This window comes from Pezoporus wallicus, unplaced genomic scaffold (assembly GCF_028554395.1).
Source record: "Pezoporus wallicus isolate ANWC-B61680 ecotype Strahan unplaced genomic scaffold, APGP_CSIRO_Pwel_v1 scaffold_2584, whole genome shotgun sequence".
NCBI lineage: Eukaryota > Metazoa > Chordata > Aves > Psittaciformes > Psittacidae > Pezoporus > Pezoporus wallicus.
Genome location: NW_026642851.1, coordinates 799130 through 817510, shown reverse-complemented (window position 1 = coordinate 817510; position 18381 = coordinate 799130). Strand labels below are relative to the sequence as shown.

Here is an 18381-nt window from a genome sequence, read left to right as displayed (position 1 = left end):
TATAGCTGAAAAGCTATGTTGTAATTGTTGCAGAGGAGCTGCCCAGCTGGCCCAGGCAGCTCCTGTGAATTGAAGATGGTGTGCTGCGTCATGCATTTACATCAATGCTCATTCTACCTGGGCATATTGTTCCCACCTTTGTATGCACATAGTATATCCACACTGAGCATGAGCCTTGGTTTCCTTTGGCTAGGCTGCTCCCATCAGAAGCTGCACATCTGAAAATCACTAACAAAGAGACAAAGTATTTAAATTCTCTTTGTGCAAAATTTGATAGATGGGAATAGGTGTGTATGGGAAATTCTTACAATTGTTATGTCAACCAGGAAGCTGTTCAGTAAGGAAAAATTCAAGCTTGGGCTTCAATCATTATAAAAAGAAATTAGTCAAATAAAATAAAGCCCTTAAAAGACATTAATAAAGAAAAAAATCTTCTTTTGTCAAAGCCTGACAAATAAAAGAACATTTTGTAATGCTTGAAAAATACCTAAGATAACTGAATACCTAATTTGACTAGTATTATTCTCCTGCTAACAGGTATGATCTCATTTTAAATCCTGCTTCAGAGCCTGGTCCTTAATGACAATTAGGATTTTTACAGACTCGAAAGCTGACAGTAAGTAGTGGGCACTTACCTTGCAATGTCTTTGCCTTCTATTTATCTTCAAAGACCTGTCACAGCAAATAACCAATAAAGGAAGAAAAAATAGCCTTTTATTTCTCTACTGCAAACATAGGATTTACCTTTGGTCCAGGAAGGCAAATTCCTATTGATCCCTTTTCTCCAAGAAAACCTTGATTTCCTTTTTCTCCCTAAGCAGAAAATGGAAAGTAAGTTTAACTGAAAACTAAAGTAAATCCTATGCTGTATCTATTTACTTTGCAACATTGTGCATCATTGAGAAAGTCAGACATTACACAATGAAGCACATAATTTTCAAGACAGAAATGGTCTGAAGCTGGATAAATATGCAGTTTGATATGATTCAGAACACACATGAAGCCTTTATAAAAAGTATGAAGAATTATTCCTGATTAATTAAATGAAATAGTCACTTCACTGAAATAGATGAAAGACAAAAGTAACCTTACTAAGGCTCAGACAGTTATTCATCCAGTGTACAAGCTGTAAAATGTGGTCCAACACACAGGTTCTCTAGAAACACACACACAGAATCTCAGCAGGGTTGACTTACTTTTTTTTATCTTAAGCAAATAAAAAGACACCTCTGCTTTTCACAACGTGGAGAGCAGAACATCTTGCTGCTGATATGTCAAAAGACAGTATCAGTCCAGGTCCAAAGTTCAAATTTGTTTTGTAATTATTGTTAAATATGTCTTGCTGCATGCATGCAGACTTGAAAAGCACGTTCATGCTAGCAGCGTGTGCATACAATATATTATAAACCACAGCAGCTACAAAATATGTACAAAAAATCCTTCACAGCATCTGGCTTCCAGAAATTTTCCTGCTTTATTTAATAGGGTAACACAGTTTGGTTTTTGTTTTTGTTTTATTTCCAGATCAACTGCTGTATACATTTTTAACAGTGCTAGAGGTGATTGTATTTCCTGTTACATACATTCTTCATCATAACTGACATTACATAAATGATTCACATAACAGCAGTGCCTGGTGCAAATACAAAAAACAGTTCCAGAGAATGTCAATGAGACCAGGAGCAGTCCTCATCTGTAACTATCCCAGTTCAGGAGATGCAAGTTCAAGGTCAGTTAGTTGTATTTTTCAGTCAAGACCTCTTAGACTGTCTTACTAAAACATCTTCTATTGGTACTTGTATAGCTGCTCACAAATTGGTTTAAAGGAGCTATATTGCTCATAATGGGCAGAGAAATACAAAAATGTTTCCAAATTTATCAAGACTACAGCTTCACCAAAGCACACTAGAGCAACTTTCGCAGTTCAATCTACGTACAAATTTGACCTTCAGTCTTAAAACCCAAGGTGATACGCGTGTAAAAGTGCAGACCCTTGGATCCCTGACCCTAATACATTACTGATCAATAACCAGACTTCCATGTAAAAATGTCATTCTATGAACTAAGTGCAGTTCTAAGAATGTCTAGACTGTGGTTTTGAAAGGAAACCGAGCATTAAAAAAAAGACCTGCAAATGTAGCTATCAACATAAAGTTACTTGAGAACCATCTAATTTTTGACATTCCGTTCTTACCATATGCAGACTGAGCTTTATGTATGTATATCAAAAAATAATTGGAGTGATATTTATTTTTCAAATGCAAGAGTATAATAACTTTAAGCTATTAAGTGGCCAAAAAGAATTAAGCTTGAAGTAACTGCGAAGAGGTAGGAGGCAGAAGAGTCAGATAGAAGCTCAACAAGCATCAATGTATGGAGGAAACAGGTATTACAGGAGCACGACAGTTGCCAAAGTTGTTCAGGAAGTTCTTCCTAAGAATTATATGAAAATAATCATAACTTAAAAAAGTGATTGTTAAAGGGAAGAAAATTTAAATGACAAGACTGTACTAACACAACTTGTGGAATGCAATAGACACAACATCAGCTGAGTTTGAGTCACCCTATCATTACAGCTTTGGTTTCAAACCCAAAGAAAAGACCTTCCATAGCAAAAGCATGTTACTTTCCTATTCCTAAATTCTCCATCCTTATATTACAAATATGCTTTTTCTCTCACAATGTGTGTCAGTGGACTTCTTCCACTGGAAAACTTCCATGATGAAACTGAGTTCTCTGCACTTGATTGTTGAAACATTTCTATTCAAAATAGCAATTGCACTTTTATAAATAACCTCACGTATCCATAGACTTAACAAAGATACATCCCATATATTAGACTCTGGAAGCACATCAAAAATCTCTGTAAAGCCAGGCATGTAATCGTTTTCCTACACTATAAAGCCATACAGAGATGGCAGAAATGTTTCTGTTTTCCAGAAGAACAGAGCAAATAGCTTTCAGAGATTCAGCAAACAAATGAAGAAAAGACATTCCTTATGCCCTCAAATTAAAATACTTAACATCTTTATGGTTACTGGTGACAATTAATACAGAGGAAAACCACAAAAAAGTCAGAACCAAAGGTCTAGACAGTCATTACTCTTAATTGTGGAATGTCCTGAGACAAGATAAATTAGAATCTGTTAAAGGGAGTTATATGATAAGCAGAAAAGAAAGAACACAGTAAATTACAGTTTTATGCCATGAAACACAGTAAAACAAGGAGAGGCTGTCTGCAATAAAAAATGGGAAATGATAGAACATGACTATAAAAGTAGAAGACATTGAAGCTGGAATCAGAGCAAGTACTGAACAAAAGAAATTCAGAAGGAATTGGTGCTCTTTTGGTAAAGCTTGTATGAAGTAATTCCATGCTGAACTCAACAGTTAAAGCAAGTATTACATACCATGAACAGGAAACTTAAATGGGCAATGAGTATTTGTAGGAGTTCACTGACTCGGTGGCCAAGAGAAAAACAGGCAATGAATCTCCTTAAGGACAGTTTTGAGAAGAAACTACACAGATATCACACTGACCTGGGTTACCTTGCTTCCTTGTACGCTGGCACCAGCAGGGCCAGGTGGACCAGGCAAGCCTTTCTGTCCCATAATACCCTGTAATAGTGGACCAAAAAAAAAGAAGAATCAGGAGGTAAACTCTTCCAGGTAACACTAAGGAAGTCATCTCAAAGTCACTGCAAGCAAAAAGTAAAGCCATGTCAAAACCAACAGGTCTGTTTCCTCTTTGGTTTATAGATTCTCACTGTGAGCCCTGGCAAATTCCCAGGAAAGCAAAAGAACAATTAAGCTGAAAATTATTAAAGAATAAAATTTGCCCATGACACAGTGTGATATTTTCCCCAATTTTTCCTGTGTAGAAACCAACAGGAACCATGTTTATACAGCAGCTTCAAGCTATCACTCCACATAAGGGAGGTACAAAAGGACCAGACCAGTAAAACCCAGTGTGAGTAAATCTGCGAGGTGTGTTAGCTAGTTCGTGTGCTAGTTCTTCTGTGCCACAGCCTCTGGGAGCAGCAGTCACTCAGAGAATTTTAAGTGGGAAGGGAAGAGATAAAGCTAAAGAAGCACCCACTGATTTCTGTGGATACAGTCAAAGCCAGGCAAAGCCCTTGTGCTTTGGAGGTGGGCTAATCTAACACTTCAAAGTGCCAAAGTGAAGCATATCCCTTTGATTATTTCAAAATTTAATGTTTGTTCTCTTGTGGTTTTTTTTTTCTCCTTTATTTTTAGTTGAAAAAAGCTTTTGAAGCTTGATGAAGCTTCATAAAAGTTTATGTAGAGTTCAGGGTTTTTATTAGTCTTTCAATAAATAATCACCATACAATAATACAGTAAATGGAATTCATTCAGTGGTATGTAAGTTACCTAAATTTTGCATATGTTGACTATTTAGGCAAAATATATCAAAACTTGATTATCATTAAATAGAAATACATAGTTCTAGATATTTAACTTTTAGATATTAGTGAGATTTGAAAAGTCATAATTCTCATATGTATAGACAAAAAATTTGCCACAAACTTTGAGAGTCTATCTTGTGAAAAATACTGTTAATCTACATACTTATTAGCTATTTATGTACTAAATAGTTTATATTAGGAACTAGCTGCTACAAGCAAGTCTTAATCCTTGTTCCCCTACAGAGAAAGTACTTTTCATTCTCAGCGGCTTAATGGCACATAGTGTCACACACTTGTAGGATTTTGACACTCAGTTTAAACTAAATTTTGTTTAAACAGACTGTGTCTCTATGATTTACCAAGGTACTGAAATTGCTGCAGCTTTCAGGAAGGAAAGGAAAGTCAAGCATACATCCTGAGAAAATAGTAATGTTCTGTCACTCACTGCATTTCTGTAACAGGTTGGTAATAGTTTCTCCATTCAGATAGTAGTTTATTCAAAATGGCAGTGGAGATATCTGCTAATCTCTGCTAAGGAAATCACAGCAAAACTTATAAAGGCGTATCTATTTTTAACTTAAAGTGTACAAATAGACACAGTTTCTCATTGCCTTTGTAAAAATAATAGATGGATACATCTATAATGAAATCCAGGCTTGCACTGAATATATTTTCTTCACATTATGTGTTTCTTGAATTATAAATCACTTTAGTGGATGGAGATAATAATTGCCCATATGTTGTATGCTGGCTCCTTACAGAACTAACTTTTTGTATTAGAATAAAGAATTAACTTCTTTTGTATTCAACTGTTTTACTAATGAAATTAATTAGATTCAATTTCATCGAACAAAAACTGCAAACATAAAATTCACATTTAACATATTTTCCACCTCAAAAGAATCTCTTGGAAAAAGAACAGATGCAGACAGAAAAATGCATCATTTAACTGATTCATCAGCCTGACAGTTCTGTTCAGCTTCCAGCTGTAATCTCACAAAGTTTAGCTGTGAATGCAATTTCATCCAGTTAATACTCCTTCCTAATCTGGTTGGTAGAAAAGTACAGTCAGTGCCCGTATTTTTATGCTTGAGTTCTCCTGCAGTTGCACCAATATGAATCAATTATTGACGAAAATATTTGGGCGTCTGAGAGATCAGAAAAGAGCACGCAAGCTTCTGCAACGCACCACACCAACCTTGGGACCAACCACTCCAATCCCCCTTGTCCCCAGGGCCCCAGGATAGCCTCTTATTCCATGGTCTCCGTGAAAATAGTCACAGAAATATTAGTGATTTATCACCTATTATCTGTTACATCTTTTGTCCACTTATGAAGCAGTCAGTCAAAGCACAAAGTTGAAAACAACAGTTATTATATACAAACAGTTGCTTTTCAGGTAGACATACAAAAAAAAGCCCAAAATGCAGGCACGCACATTATTGAAGCTCTAGGAGAAGAACATTGTTCCCCAAGCAAAGGTCCATGTGATCAAAGTCACCAACAGAGTTAAGACTATCTTGCAATCTTATCTGCTACAGAAGAAAAAAAAAGGAAACTCATCTAGAAACACCATTTTTTCAATCCGATCTGCTGGGCCTTACCAGGATGGACAGGGAGATTACACAACAGCGATCATGGCCTTTATGGATACTGTGCTTGTTCTAAAACTAGAGACATTTAATTTCCAGAACTGCCAGACTAACATGTTTATGAAAACTAAATGAATTTAAATAACATTGATATAGAACAGAAAGAACATCCCTTTGTTTATTTTTTTACAAAGCCTTAATGCTTATATGTTTGGCTTGACTTCTTGAGGAAATGAAGCTTAAATGATACTCCGCCAGCGTTTCTGCTTGTCTGTGTTGGTCTTCTTTCTCTCCCAGTGTAATCTGAACTCATCAATTGATTTCAGCCAAATTCATCAGAAATTTAGAGCCCTCCAGCATGTCAATTTTTGACAGTTTTGGTGATAACTGGAGGCTGGGTGAAGGAGAGAGATTCAATTGATGCTTTTAGTGGGGAAAAACAAAACCAGAGAGGACTCACCCCTTAACCAGCAGACAGACAGAAGGCAGCAGCTGGCTGGCCAGGAGGAATGAGGGTAACACTGAGCCTGGCACTGCATGCTGCAGACAAGTCCAATGAAGGACATAGGGGTCAGGGGACATTCCTGGTAGGGGGAAGGCACAGGGACATAAGAGGCAGTTTTGTTTTCCTCAGTACATGATTGTACAAATGAGGGAATAGCACACATTCAGCACATAATCACTAGAAAACTCAGCTTGAAAAGAAAAAGCAAGTTATAGATGCAGAAAATTCTGAATCGAGTTTAGCAAGTGTCCCTAAAACTATGCCTGTGCAGGCAAGTGCAAAAGAATGAAGAGTTCTGATAAGCTATTGATCACCTAATAACTGTATTAGCAACAGAACCAAGAAGAATTGACAAAATAATAAATTTCATTATAAAAACTCTTCATTGTACTTATTTTTGCACTCAGAAAACCTGAGCCTGCAGAGGGAGCGTTCTAACTAGGAGAGAGGTGCAAATATGAATCACACACATCACACACTAGAGTTGTGGTAGGTGAAAAGAAACCACATACCAAACTGATTGAAAAGGAAGGAAACAAATTACAGAATCTTTCACTGACTTCCTTTTCTTTCCAGGAGGAATGCGTGCAGTCATTTTAATGACTCCTTTAAGTGAAATGCCCAAGGCTCAGTCTTCAGCAAGAGATCACTCAAATTTTTGCTTTTCATATACACTATGTTATGCTCATGATATCTCCTATTTATATAAATATAGTATGACCCAAACTATTCTCAGGTTTGATGGATTTGGAGAGGTTGGAGCTCTGAATCCAAAGGCTAAGGTTTAGACTGAGATTATAATGCTTCCCTTCTTGATACAACATTTGGCTTCTGAATTCATATTCAATTCCTCTTTCTTCCAAAGCACTGTTGACTGGCCAATTTGAGTCAGGACATAGGCACAGTACACGGACGGTCTTAGCTTTAGATTGATGTGTCAAACCAATTGGGTTAAACGGATTGCCACTTTCAGTCGGGAGGAAATTTCTCCCTCAGACTTGATCAGAGAGCAGAGTTGGATTTTGTCTAGTCTGATTTGGAAAACGGAATTAAAGTGAGAACTATTCTCTTTTATAGTGTTCTTTTTCTTCCAATGACCTTCCTTGCTAATATGAAAAGATATTAGCAATGCCCTTGAACTTTTTGCCTTTTCCACCCCCACCACCGAATTCTAGCTATAAACACTTCAAGAGTACAATTTTAAGAACATCCCTCTCTGCAGTGGGATGAATGGTAGATATCCCTGCCCGGCTTCTCATTAAAACATGCCTGGTTTCTCAGTTCCTCCTGCAATGCATTTTCTTGCCATTACCTTGAGATTGTCACATTATTAAGAAGTACTGAGAGTCTATGTAGTAGTCTTCCTACTTAGTACCATCGGTTATCAAAGGAATAATTATTGGTCCTCAATGTTCCCTCAAACCATAACACAACCTTGAGCTCTCTGTAGGAGAACTCTTCATGAGTAGAAATTGCACCAAAGCTTTCCCTGCCCAAGCCTCCCTGTAAACCTGCCAGAGGTGGAAGGCCTAAGAGGTAGATATTGAGATAAGACTTAGCAGTACAAGGGCTTTTTTAGGAGATTCTGGGTTGCTGTGGTCTGTGGAACAGCCTGTAAGCTGCTGTGATGGAAGCTGAATGGGAGGTTACCAAACAAGTAAATGATTCCTTATGGTCCAGTATCCAGTATACCTACAATCTGCCTCTTAGACCAGCCCCTGACCAGAAAGAGTGTAAGGGTGACTTGAAGGCTTCTGCCTCTTCCTCCCATGGGTAACACATTCTTACTTGGGGTTGTTGCAGGTGAAGGATAGAATTTTAGCCTCACATGCTTAGTTAATACCAGATGTCTCAATGAAAAGCTCTTTTGTAGGGCTTTACAGTAATCCTCAAAGTTTCCGTATTTCTTGGCTTAGAGAAAAAGGGTTTCAGTTTGCTTTATGAGTTGTGAAGTGGAGCAATTGTTTTCTCTAAGGTGTGACACTAAACTGTCCTTCAGAGAATTTGTTTCAAGAAGGATTAGTACTGATCTTTGATGAGGTCTAATTTATTTTCTGTATTGTGCTTGCAGACAAGCTTGTCACCATCAGCAAAATGGTAAACTAGAAAAACACCACTGAAACAAGAAATAAAAAGCTGAGTCAGACAGTATAAAGTATGGGATTCTAATGTCTATTCTGTACTATTTGTTCAATAAAGTTCATTAAATGACCTAAGGGTCACCTGAAAAAAAATCTTGGCTTCCAAATACACACTTCATTTGTGAATCATGTGTATTTGATGCTGAAACATGCAACCAACACTGCAATACTCTCTTTAGTGTGAACTAGTGGATGCAATGAAATCTGTAAGAAAATACATTAAAAAAAAAAGACATTGCATCTTTACTTTCCACATCTTAGTTCAAATAGACAGGGCACAAGCTGCAAGAAAAGTTGTTTATATTGCAACTGGATACAGCCCAAATGTTCATGCACTAGGGATTACACTAGGGGTTTTAATAATCCTTCTGCTATCCAGTTACTGAGAATGAAGCTTGCTTTATTTCTAGTGCTGGGCTATTGCTCTTGAATGCCTGTAACCCATCCCCCAGTTGGGAGACATGCTTTTAAATCAAATTTTTATTATATTCTGACATTATATGCTTCTGTTTTAATGCTATGGAAAGCAGGGTGCTGTCACGATTGAATGTGTCCCACATGTTCCAATTTTGTTTTCATGTAAATTTGACCTCTGATACATAAAATTCCTATCTAGCAGTGTGCACATATGTGAGCCATTTCAGAAAGCAGGGAGAACAGAGCTCTGATTCAGCTGAGTGGAACATTCCTATATAATGATCCTCAAAGGATTTCAAATTAACTAGTGTGCAACTTTATGAGTCTCTTATCAAATAAATGTTTGGTTTTATATGCAGAGATTGCTCCTGTTCTTATATTCACTTTTATGTGGAAGGGAAGAGAGGTAGCCAGTGCACTTAGATTTTATTTGAAAAAACATAAGATTGTCCATTTTATGAACTAAATTCCAGGGGAATTGTTGTAATTCAACTGAATTGTTTTTTCTTGTGGCATCTTTGCTACAAAGAAGTTAAGTAGAGACTAAGGATTCAAAACTTTGTATAAGGAAACAGAAGCAAAAAATCAGGGAGGAAGAAGAGATATTTATACAGTTTCTGCAGCTGCAGCTGCAAATCATTGGTAGAAGCAATATGCATTTTCCCTCATAGGATTAATACACCAGTCTGGGTGCATGATAAGAAAGAAACCCATTTAGAAGTAAAAAATGCAAATCAGATTTTTATCAGATGGTTTTACTTCTTTTTTTTTTTTTTGTCTTCTGACAGAGACTGTTAGGTAAGCACTTACCTGAGCAGGCAGATTTGATGGGTAATATCACACTGAAACACAATTAAACCTGCAAGCAAAACTTTTCATACAAGATCTAATGGGAGCATGATTTGCTCTAATTGTGTTGTGTTACTTCCCAAAACCCTATGCTACTCTAGAGTGTTCTTCATAACAAGGTGCCACTTCTCCATAACCCATGGATATGGTGCATTCTGACATGGGTATGGTGCAGTATACCCCATGACTGGTTATTATGAATAGAAACCTCAGCTTGATAAGCAATTTCCAATTCTATGTGTCCAAAACCAAAGAGTGCTACAGGCCAACAGCAGTGCGTTCGCAGCCTGATGTTTATACTACATGCAATGTGAGGAGACCTACCTGGTCTACTCCTCTGGACTGATCACCCACTGGGGTAGAAGTACATTCAGAGTACAACTCATTTCAACTGGCTGTGATCTACGTCAGTTAGAGCCAAAAGTTAAAACTGTAAGTACTATAATGGCTAGTTCATGATTTAATTATAGTTAATTATAATATGCTATTATGTCACGAGACCTACAGTGGTTTAAGAATAACCGTGATAAAAAGACTAGACTCCACAATCTCCACTTCAAAAACGATGTCTTTTCCTTTACTTTACAGCTTTTACCTCCTGCATTTTATGATACCATCTTGTACTTCCATTGTTGACGATCTAGGTCAGAATTTTCCCAATAATTATACAGCTGAAGTATTGCTTGTCTCTACAGACACATGAATTCATGATTATAACACAAAAGGGGCTTGACACACACGTTTTGATCTCTCATATAAGCCAGGCACTATGATTTATCTAAACTAAAACCAATTTTAGATGAAGGTTTATAGTCTTCTCTTAGGTCCGTTTCTAGGAACTTTAAAAATCACTCACTAGTTTCATGTAACCAACATTTTCCTTGAGTCCCTTGGAGTCTGTGGGAGACAGGAAGTGCATAATTATAAGACAATACTCTGCCTGTGTTGGATTCTGACTTCCACACAGAAACTCCCACATTTTGAAACATCCTGGGTCTTTGGATTTATGGCAAACCTTCAGATTTGCTTGAAATCTGGGGATAAAGCAAGAACTGATTTCTATCTATCATAGCAGAAAAGTCTATCACAAACTTTTCCTTTAACTGAAACAGAAAATGGGAGATCACAGCATTTTTTCATAAATGTAGCATTCTAATCTAATGCATTTTTTAAAAGATGTTTGTCTACCTTGTCTACTAATCAGATGCATCTACTATCTTTGTACACGTACCTTTGGTCCAGGATCTCCCAAGCCTTTTGGGCCTGCTGGTCCTGGGGGGCGTGCTGGTCCTGGAGGTCCCTGGTACAGCAGAGGAATAAAACACGTCAATAGTTGTCCTAAAGGAAGAATATTTGTGTTCTTCAACAAAGGAAATAATTTCAGCAATAGTTACTAATCTCTTTGGTTTTGCTGTATTTTGTCAAATTCGTCACATTTACAATGTGTACTGAGCCACAGTTATCCTCCGTCCCAGGTGGAAACCTGAAAAGACTACCAGAGTAGTATAAAAAATGTCCAGCTCTTCACTTAAGACCATTGGAGTTGTTCTCAGCAAAAAGGTACCAGTGAGAAAGCAGATATTGCTTCATGATTCATACACTGCAGATATTACAATCTGAAATACCAGAGTTAAGCCATCTAAATTTGGGAGTGAGGTAACTCTAACATGCTTCGATGTATTTCTGTTTGACAATCTGTTCTCCTAAAGTCAGTAATCAATTCATCATAGCTCATACATCTGCCTTTCATACTGCTGGATGCATCCACAGCCTCTCTTTTATCATTCATAGGGCAGATGTCTTTTCCCCATCATGCTACAGAGACCTAGGTACACAAGTCTTGTCCATGTCTGCTGGTGGTTTATAAAGTTGGTCTTTACAGATTATGGGGCATGGAAAGGCAGCAGAGAAGGGGAAAATGCGCATGCTACAGCACAACAGAACCTTCACACATTTCAAGGGTGTGTATTCATGTGGCCGGGAGAAACACAACCAGCTTTGCTGAAGCCTGAGATTGAGTAGCAGAGAAGCATGATTCTTGCAGCAGTTGCAGATGGGATTCCTAGAACAGACATGATTTCAGGAATACTATTGCACAGCAAAGCTTGCTTTTTTTTTTTTTTTTTTTCCCTTTTTTAATTGCCTAGGCACTAATAGAAATGCAGGAAGTGCAAACGTGCAAGTTTGTCATCTTGTGACTGGGCAGACTACAACTAGCTTTTGTGCTCTTAATCACTTTAATCAGTGGTTACCAAACCAGGCTTCTCTTCAGTTCTCTGATTAACTAAAAATGAAAAGTTTTCAGCTTCTCACTGACCTCTTTGATTTTGTATCTACCAATACTTTCATTTTATTTTTTTTCCATATAGTTTAAACAGGTATCTTTCAAAGCTTAAAACTTCACTTCCTGCGAGGCATTTTAAGGACTACTAAAAGTTTGTCAGTCTTCTAGTTGCATCAAGGTCTTCTTCATGATTGCCTTTGCATTTCCTTTTTATTTTCATTTGGGATGGCACGTTTTCATGTGCTCTCTTTAATGGGTCTGGGTTTGTTAATGGCACTCCTTGACTCTCCAGGGAGTCTTGAGCTGGTCTAGTGTCCCTGTGTGCTGTGAAATATATCAGGCACATAGTGTTACACCAGGAATTCCGAGTGAATTCCCTCTGAACTAATTCTGATCCCAAAGGCTCTTCCCAGGATCAGTTTGAATGATAGGAAATTGGAACTGAGACGTGACTTACTTGGAAGCACTCAGGTTTCACCTTAGTGTACTTGTGAATGCCTTTGTGGTTGTAGTTTGAAATAAAGCTGGATTGCAGACATAAAGAATATAGTGCTAATGGAAGTTTGAAGTGGAGCTTGAGGGATGTCAACAATATTTTCACTTCCTAGTGAAAGGTTGGTGAAACATGTCTGTGTGTCTTTGGGTGACTGAAATTTAGGGTAATATGCCCTTGTAATGGAATGTGTCAGGTGGAATATGCAGGTATTGACATCCTCTGGAGATCACTATCAGAAAAGCCAGGTGGTGCTGGGGGGCAAATCTTCAACAAAGAGGATTTAACCCCCCCAGCATGAAAAGCAGCTGAAACCCAAAGGAGCTGAAGGCTGCAAAATTTGGCCAAGCGGATGTTATTAGAGATCTTGATCAAAGAACAGTAAAGAAGAATAAAAAGGGAAGGAAGGAGGAAAGGAAAATAATTCAGAGCAGTGATTATACTAAACATACATGAGCAGCCATGAAGATTTTCATGGAATTACATGGTATCCTTTTCAGGATGCTGAAATGAGAACTTTGTATCCAGTTTCAACTGCCTGTAGAACTGGCACTGTCTCTGGGACAGGAAAGAAAGGACTTCAAAATATGTATGAAATATTTATGTTAGCTAAATGATGAAAGAGCTTAGTTGCACTTAGAATCATAGAATCATAGAATCGTTAGGGTTGGAAAGGACCTGAAGATCATCTAGTTCCAACCCCCCTGCCATGCGCAGGGACACCTTAACTCTAAATCATATCACCCAAGGCCTCGTCCAACCTGGTCTTGAGCACTGCCAGGGATGGAGCATTCACAACCTCCCTGGGCAACCCATTCCAGTGCCTCACCACCCTTACAGTAATGAACTTCTTCCTTATATCCAATCCAAACTTCCCCTGTTTAAGTTTTAACCTGTTACCTCTTGTCCTGTCACTATAGTCCCTAATGAAGAGTCCCTCCCCAGCATCCCTATAGGTCCCCTTCAGATACTGGAAGGCTGCTATGAGGTCTCCACGCAGCCTTCTCTTCTCCAGGCTGAACAGCCCCAGCTTTCTCAGCCTATCTTCATACAGGAGGTGCTCCAGTCCCCTGATCATCCTCGTGGCCCTCCTCTGGACTTGTTCCAACAGTTCCATGTCCTTTTTATGTTGAGGACACCAGAACTGCACACAATACTCCAGGTGAGGTCTCATGAGAGCAGAGTAGAGGGGCAGGATCACCTCCTTTGACCTGCTGGTCACACTCCTTTTGATGCAGCCCAGGATACAGTTGGCTTTCTGGGCTGCAAGTGCACACTGAAGCTGGCTCATGTTCCCTTACTTAAGTAAATATTGAATTATCAACCAATATTTTTTTTTTTTTTTAATAGAACACAAAGTACAGAATTAAAATGGTACTTACAGCTTCGCCTTTGTGGCCATCACCTTTTTCTCCACGGGGTGCAGGTACTCCAGGTAGTCCCTGGTTACCCTAAATACAAAATGTAAGTCAGGCACCATGCCAGTAAGCGGATCATCATGACATAACAAATATTAACAAATATGCCAGGAAAATATTTTGTATCCTTTTGGAAATACAGAATAGCAGTTACCAGCTCTTGCAATTTGTTCATAAAGCTCAGATTTTTTTTTGTGCTTTTTTATTGTAGCTTCAGTTGATCAAATTCAAATTTCTGAAGAATCGTAGTTCTCATTAGAACACTATTAATTGTTAGATTTTTAGTTGCAGAGAGAAATCTTCAGAACATTGACTGCATCTTCAGGGAATACAAAGGTAAATTTAGAAAGTTGAACTTTTATGACTTTGAGGCTAAGTCCTGACATTTGAACAAGACATTTAACAATACTATAACATAATATGACAGCCTTAAGTTATCATATGCACATTTTTGCAATTCCATGAAATCACATTGATTCTTTCACACAGTATAGCAAAACTGCCTTCTACAAAGAAGTAAAAGAAAGAACAACCGGTTATGAAAAATACATAATTTCTTTTAGTTTAGCCTAAAATGCTCTGTATCAGGACACAGTCATTCCATGACTCTTCCACTGACTTCCACTAAAGATTTGCGCATTTGCAAAACCTCAGTGCTTCCTTTCACAACCAGAAGAGAAACAAATAGCAATCTTTTCCCTCATTCCAGTGATCATTTTCCTGACATTTAATGAGAAAATTAACTGAGCCTGCAATAGACTATTCTTCACAGAACCAAGACAGAAAACATACTACTTTGAGGTACCCCTGAAGATATACTGGCAGTTGGTACTGTAGATGTTCACATGACAGCACCAGAAATCCTTACTGATACTTGTAGGTCACACATCCTCCCCATTCCTAAGCATGGTATATATAAGGCCATACAAGAAGTGTACACCCTTTACTCAGTCCCACAGAATAAAGAAAAGTAAATGGACTCTCCAGTAGAGTGTTGGAGGGTCAGTTGTTAATATACATACAGATAACATATCCTGAAGAATCATTACATACAAATAGCAAATATTTCCCTGACTACTCCAGTAAAAATAATATCTAGAAAAACGAAACTACAAATGACAGAAATCTGCTGTTTCATCTGTGCATTGTGCCAGGAAATTTCTGCAATAACATAATGCTTCAAGAAACCACAGATGGAGTCCTACTAGCAGCTCAGACTCCACCATAGACACAAGCAATCAGATCTTCCTAACCAATTTAACCCTGGCAAGGAAAAATGAAAGAGCTGCTTTGGCTCTCCTAAAGACACACATCACAGGTTTAGATTAAGAGGTATGTGAATGCAGAAAGACAAGGTAGAATCATAGAATCATAGAATAGTTAGGGTTGGAAAGGACCTTAAGATCATCTAGTTCCAACCCCCACTGCAGGGACACCTCACACTAAACCATGTCACCCAAGGCTTCGACCAACCTGGCCTTGAACACTGCCAGGGATGGAGCATTCACAACCTCCCTGGGCAACCCATTCCAGTGCCTCACCACCCTTACAGTAATGAACTTCTTCCTTATATCCAATCCAAACTTCCCCTGTTTAAGTTTTAACCTGTTACCTCTTGTCCTGTCACTATAGTCCCTAATGAAGAGTCCCTCCCCAGCATCCCCATAGGTCCCCTTCAGATACTGGAAGGCTGCTATGAGGTCTCCATGCAGCCTTCTCTTCTCCAGGCTGAACAGACCCAGCTTTCTCAGCCTATCTTCATACAGGAGGTGCTCCAGTCCCCTGATCATCCTCGTGGCCCTCCTCTGGACTTGTTCCAACAGTTCCATGTCCTTTTTATGTTGAGGACACCAGAACTGCACACAATACTCCAAGTGAAGTCTCATGAGAGCAGAGTAAAGGGGCAGGATCACCTCTTTCGACCTGCTGGTCACGCTCCTTTTGATGCAGCCCAGGATACGGTTGGCTTTCTGGGCTGCAAGCGCACACTGAAGCCGGCCCATGTTCATTTTCTCATCGACCAACACCCCCAAGTCCTTCTCCGCAGGGCTGCTCTGAATCTCTTCTCTGCCCAACCTGTAGCTGTGCCTGGGATTGCTCCGACCCAGGTGTAGGACCTTGCACTTGGCATGGTTAAACTTCATGAGGTTGGCATCAGCCCACCTCACAAGCGTGTCAAGGTCCCTCTGGATGGCATCCCTTCCCTCCAGCGTATCAACCAAACCACACAGCTTGGTGTCATCAGCAAACTTGCTGAGGGCGCACTCAATCCCACTGTCCATGTCAGCGACAAAGATGTTGAACAAGACCGGTCCCAACACTGATCCCCGAGGGACACCACTCATTACTGGTCTCCAGCTGGACACCGAGCCATTGACCACATCTTTGCATGTGGCCATCCAGCCAGTTCTTTATCCACCGAGTGGTCCATCCATCAAATTGATGTCGCTCCAATTTAGAGACAAGGATGTTGTGTGGGACAGTGTCGAACGCTTTGCACAAGTCCAGGTAGATGACATCAACTGCTCTACCTCTGTCCATCAGTTCTGTAGCCCCATCATAGAAGGCCACCAAATTGGTCAGGCAGGATTTCCCCTTAGTGAAGCCATGCTGGCTGTCACCAACCACCTTGTTGTTTTTCATGTGCCTTAGCATGCCTTCCAGGAGAATCTGCTCCAAGATTTTGCCAGTCACAGAGGTGAGACTGACTGGTCTGTAATTCCCTGGGTCATCCATTTTCCCCTTCTTGAAAATGGGGGTTATATTTCCCTTTTATTCAGTCATCTGGAACTTCACCTGACTGCCATGATTTCTCAAATATGATGGACAGCGGCTTCACAACTTCATTCACCAGCTCCTTCAGGACCCACAGATGGATTTCATCAGGACCCATGAACTTGTGTATGTTCAGGTTTTTAAGATTGTCTTGAACCAGATCCCCTCCTACAGTGGGCCCAAGGTCTTCATTCTCACAGTCCTTGTGTCTGCCTTCCAGGACTTGGATGGTTTGGTCAGATCATTTGCCAGTGAAGACCGAGGCAAAGAAGTCATTCAGAACCTCAGCCTTCTTCAAATCCTGTGTAGCCAGTTCTCCCGAGAGCTTCCTGAGGGGGCCTACGTTGTCCCTAGTCTGTTTTTTCTTAGCTATGTACCTATAGAATCCCTTCCTGTTATCCTTAATATCCCTAGCCTAGTTTAATTCTAACTGGGCCTTAGCTTTCCTAACCTGGTCCCTAGGTTCCTGGACAACACCCCTGTACTCTTCCCACGCTGCCTGTCCTTGCTTCCACCTTTTATAAGTCTCCTTTTTCCTTTGAATTTTTCTCAGCAGCCCATTATCCATCCAAGGAAGTCTCCTGGCCCTCCTGCTGCACTTCCTTCTGGTTGGGATGCAACACTCCTGAGCTTGTAGCAGGTGATCCTTGAATATCAACCAACAGTCTTGGGCCCCCCTGCCCCCTAGGGCTATATCCCATGGAATCTTACTAAGCAGGTTCCTGAAGAGGCCAAAGTCTGCTCTTTTGAAGTCCAGGGCAGTGAGCTTGCTGCATGCTCTTCTCACTGTCCTGAGGATCTCAAATTCGACCATCTCATGATCGCTGCATCCCAGGCTGCCCTGAAGCATCACATTTCCGACGAGCCCTTCCCTGTTGGTGAGCACGAGGTCAAGCATGGCACCTCTCCTTGTCAGCTCCTCTACTACTTGCAGAAGGAAGTTGTCTTCTACACAATTGAGGAACCTCCTGGATTGCTTGTGCCAGGCCATACCATCGTTCCAACAGATGTCAGGGTGGTTGAAGTCACCCATGAGAACAAGGGCCTGCGAGCGTGAGGCTTTTCCTATCTGTCTATGGAGTGCTTCATCCGCAGGTTCTCCTTGATCAGGCGGTCTGTAACAGATCCCCACAGTAACGTCTCCCATAGCTGTTCTCCCTTTAACCCTGACCCACAAACTCTCTGTGGACTGCTCACCTGTCCTCAGACAGAGTTCCATACTCTCCAGCCTATCCCTGCATAAAGGGCAACTCCCCCTCCCCACCTGCCAGGCCTGTCTTTTCTAAAGAGCCTGTAACCTTCCATTCCAACACTCCAGTCATAGGAGCCATCCCACCATGTTTCTGCGATGCCTATTATATCATACCCCCGTAGATGTGCACACATCTCTAATTCCTCTTGTTTGTTCCCCATGCTATGGGCATTTGTATAGAGGCATCTGAGCCAAGCTCCAACTGAAGCCGGCTCCTTGGCTGGAGCG

General features: G+C 39.9%; 1 protein-coding gene across 1 annotated transcript in view; it reads right to left on the bottom strand.

Annotated features, from left to right (window-relative positions):
* The window catches only part of COL28A1 (collagen type XXVIII alpha 1 chain), a 69542-nt gene that overhangs the window by 6008 nt on the left and 45153 nt on the right, over positions 1-18381 (bottom strand). The window contains 5 exon segments of the mRNA XM_057432634.1: positions 745-813; positions 3550-3618; positions 5626-5690; positions 11159-11231; positions 14091-14159. Coding sequence (XP_057288617.1) covers positions 745-813; positions 3550-3618; positions 5626-5690; positions 11159-11231; positions 14091-14159 — 345 coding nt within the window.